Source organism: Sinocyclocheilus anshuiensis, unplaced genomic scaffold (genome assembly GCF_001515605.1).
Source record: "Sinocyclocheilus anshuiensis isolate Anshui unplaced genomic scaffold, SAMN03320099.WGS_v1.1 scaffold566, whole genome shotgun sequence".
Taxonomy (NCBI): Eukaryota; Metazoa; Chordata; class Actinopteri; order Cypriniformes; family Cyprinidae; genus Sinocyclocheilus; species Sinocyclocheilus anshuiensis.
The window spans coordinates 581214-585638 of NW_015542410.1; the positions used below are offsets into that span (position 1 = coordinate 581214).

The 4425-nt window shown below is 34.2% G+C and overlaps 1 protein-coding gene across 1 annotated transcript in view; it reads left to right on the plus strand.

Moving 5' to 3' along the window:
* Positions 1–3041, plus strand: part of LOC107693318 (tuftelin-like) — a 24478-nt gene extending 21437 nt beyond the window's left edge. Inside the window, exons 6-11 of the mRNA XM_016492652.1 lie at positions 51–161; positions 261–481; positions 823–928; positions 1829–1912; positions 1999–2090; positions 2278–3041. Coding sequence (XP_016348138.1) covers positions 51–161; positions 261–481; positions 823–928; positions 1829–1912; positions 1999–2090; positions 2278–2350 — 687 coding nt within the window. The 3' untranslated portion in view covers positions 2351–3041. The remainder of the gene's footprint in view (positions 1–50; positions 162–260; positions 482–822; positions 929–1828; positions 1913–1998; positions 2091–2277) is intronic.
* Positions 3042–4425: the final 1384 nt, after the last annotated feature.

Below are 4425 nucleotides of genomic sequence, written 5' to 3' on the forward strand. Positions count from 1 at the left end.
GGTCTTAATGCGGCCCTGATTGTACCCCCCGTTTTCTTATGTTTGTACAGGGCCAGGAGGATGATGAAAGCACTTTAGCCTTGAGAGAAGTCACTAAACATCTGTACTCTCGTCTGCAAGAGATGGAGAGGAGACACCAGGAGGAGAAAGAGAGACTACAGGTCAGAAACTTAATTACAAAATACCAGGAAAATGAATATAAATGTGATATAATGTGTCTTTTCTAAACTGAGCACCTTATTTTTTTAAACTTTCATTAGGCAGAAAACATTGAATATCAGCGACGGTTTCTAGAGGAGCATAATTCTCGCATACAGAAGGCAGAAACCAAGGCGGAGGAACAGGGCAAAAAAGTGGAAGAGATGCGGAAGCTTATGCGTGGTTTGGAGCTGGAAAATGCCACACTACGAGAAACGTTGGCTGCTAACGGGGCTGAACTTGAGAAACTGCGAGGACTGAAGAAAACGGATAGTGAGGACAGGTCAGGCCTCTTTTTTGCTGACCCAAATTGCTACTGTTCTTTTATACATAATGCATTGTTCTCATATGTTTAAATGTTTCCTTGGCTACGTTAAATATTTTCCACCTGCAATTTAGTAAGCAATAAGTTGGCCTAATTACAACTCTATTAAGTTGCATTGTGCTGCCATAGAAACTCATCTTTCAATGTCACGCCTCTCACATGGAATTCGACTTTGACTCATTCTTGTACGTTAGAAGTAGACTCACCCTCTACGTTGCTAATGCAGTTGTTTCTGTGTTGCATGCAAGTGTCATTTGTGAGTGTGTACACGTGTAACATACAGGTTTTCTGTACTGCAGGTCTGAACAACTGAAAAAGGAGCTGGCAACTCTGAAGGATAAGAACCACAACTTAGATGACATGCTCAAAAGTCAACAAAGGAAAGTCAGGAACATGATCGAACAGGTAATAATTACTGCACACAGGATATTTGGAGAAACACCCAATCACAGAGACAAATCATTCAATGAGATTTGCAAACCATTTTATATATGTAACGTGATTATTTTTATTTATATTCAGTGATAAAAAATGTAGGGCGGGACATGATTGGATCATGAAAAGTGGTGGGAGGAGAGAGGCTATGTATAAATGTATCAATCATAATTTAAACAGTATTTTTAATTTATTAATAAAGTTAAATAATAATTTAATATAATTTTAAAATTAAATACAATTCATTTTTAAATTAAATTATTACAATTTAATAAAATTAAGTTGTATTTTAATATAATTTAAAAACTAATTTGATTTACTTTTTAAAAAACATTTTAATTTATTAAATGTGTTTATATACATTTTTAAATATTTAAATCTTACATCACCATTCTGCTGTAAAGCAGCTCAGATAGATAGATAGATAGATAGTACTTTTACATTATTATTAATAAAATTAAATAATATTTTAAATTTTGTAATTTTACGTTTTATATTGATATAAAATTATATAAAGCAGCTCTAAGATAGATATATTTTTTTTTCAAAAACAAACCGGTTGTGCATTATATAGAGTGTTTGCTCCGAGAGGAGAAGTGAAACTCAACCTCAGTCATAAATAAAAGATTCCGTCATTTCCCTGCTGCTCAACCTCGGTGCACTTTAGATCTCATGTTACACATAATGGCTTCTTCCATGAACACTGAAATCACAAATGCAAGCAAAGCATTATGCTTCAGAAATCCAGCTCAGTTGAATTTTTCTGTAGGTTGTTCAAATTTTATTTCAACTTTATTTCAAACCTTAAAATCGCTTTGAGGGTGATAAGTGCTTGCATTTATTCATTCATATGTCCAAATATGTTAACAGGTGCAAAATTCAAGAACCATAATGGAGCAAAGAGACCGGCTGATCGGCGACCTCAAAGAGAGGGTGGCTTTCCTCGAAGCTGAGGTCAGTGTCTGAGATATTTCAAAGAGCCGCTTTATTCTTTTCTGCTTTTCACTGTGTGACTGTAACATATCAAATGTGTCCTGCAGAATAGAGAGTTTCATGACCGGATGGAGTTTTATTTGGGCAACCAAGTGTCTAAACCATATAACTCAAACACGGGGTCCAAAGTTGTCTACAGGTATTTCTTTCTTATAATATATACTTATTATACATCTCCTCATTTATACAACCTCATAAAACCATGTTGTTTTTGACCATGTCTATCAAGCTCCAAAAGCACCAAGTATGAGAAATTTAGCAAAAGCATAAAAACATTCTGGACAAGATATTTGATTATTATAAGTATCTACCATTTTGTATTATAGCAAACCTCTGACGCCAACAAGCCCTGGAAACAAGTCTATGCCATTCATTAAAGTGGTCGAGATCAAGTCCTGAACAACAGATGACGGCAACTGATGGAAAAGAGAGAGTAACTGAGTGACAGACACATTGTAGAAGAAGTAACAAGCATTCCTTTTCTCTCAACATTTATGCAACATCTCTCTGTTTAGCAGATGAGTAGCACGTGAGGTTTCTTTTTTATATATACAGTGCTTTGTATATAGGACAATAATTTAAATGTCACATATATATTAGATTTGCAGACCATGCACTGCATTTTTATGCCTTAAGCAACTTTATTAATAGTAGTAGATGTAAGTGGTGATATTCATGTTTCCTACAGTTCTGTCAGTATGTCTGTTTTGGCATGTATAGAATCGGATAATATAGCCATTGTATAAATATTGTTATACTGACAGCCAATTTAAATAAAATTATAACGCCTAAGCATCCTTATGTATCTGTATATGTGCATATACTCTAATATACATTTCTGAATTCACTGTAACTTGCAAAGCTGTCTTTTCCCTTTGGGAACTGTAATTGTATTGTGTTTTGAAGAACAATTGTTCTTCTGTTACTGTATTCTGAGCTCAACTCTACCTTTCCATCCATCTCTTATTAAATGTGAAAAATGTGTTCCTGTAGATGGAATTGTAGTGCTATGCACATTTCTCTGGTATTGTATTTTACCTGGTATGTGTATTTATCTTAAGGACTAATCAATAAAAAGTATTTAAAATTGCTCACAATATGTGCACGACGATGTTACTTTTGATATAACTGGATTGTGGTAAAAGCCAGATTTATTTATTTTTATTTATTTATCAATTGAAGGCATTTAGTGCATTATAATTGTCCCCAGTTTTCTCTACAAAATACTACATGTCCAAAAGTATGTGGACACCTGTATTCCACGCTCGTGTTTAAGAATTTTTTTTGTAAAAAGCTGTATATTGGAATATGGATGAAAGAATGTCAATGTATGCTGTAGTATCAAGATTTATCTTCGCTGAAATGGCTGGAATAACCCGTTAATTAGAAGTGGGCGTCTGTGCACATACTTCCAGTAATTTAGTGTATAATATAAGCTACCCATCATATTCCTATCATAATCGGTCTGTGTCCGGTGCTCGGAAGAATTCAGCGCAGAACACTAGCGACATCTAGTGATGTACCTCTACACTCAAACAAATGCTACTGTCTGTCTTATGAAATTCGAACAGTTTGCGGAAAATATAAGCAAAGCTCGACTCAGTTGTTAACCCTGTAAAGCCATAATGCTTAGTTTTATGATCAAAGCTCTGTAGTTATAATGGTGGGGGGGCTAAACGTTCCTCAAAAGCCTGATGTATCGTACATTTTAACATGATTTTTCTAAAACACAGTGTATGCAGTCATTCTTGAGACATGGGACAAAACAGGTCCAGCAAGGGTAACTGCTAATTAGGTTTAAAAATAAAAATATTTTTCAATTTTAAATGTCATGAGGGATTAATAATTGAATGTATTTAACACAATTATCACCTTCAATTTAATTTTCTCATTATTATACCAAATCTGTGTTTCTTAATGTCCTCTCACTACAACTAAAACAGTGTGTCCACAGAGAAGGGTTCAATCATTCATATGCAATAAAATGGATAAAAAAACATTTTAATGATGAAAAAGAGCTTGTTTTATCAAAAGCAACACTTAATAATATCTCCTATCAAAGCAAGGTTGTTTTAATGACACATGCATGTTTCATAAGATTTTAAAGTTGCGTCCCCACTTTTTGTCAACACCGTCAGACATTCAATAAAATGTAATAAAATCAGGGAATATCAGGGGCAGCTGTCACTCTAAAGGACCCCCTTGCCACAGTTCACCTCTGCAGAGTACATACAGTGTCAGACAGGCTCTGCTAAGTTTTATAGTTTTAGAATATTTTAAATCCTAATGTTAATATTTCCTTTGTCACAGCCATGATATGTCAACACCATCTTCCAATTTCTGAGGAAATTATTTGAAATATTTAGATAATTGTATTTTCCTGAAGCAGGTCCCATTAGCATCTAGCATCAACAGAAAAAATAAAATGGCTACTACATGAACTCCATTGGTTTTGTGAAAGAAATGCCAAATTT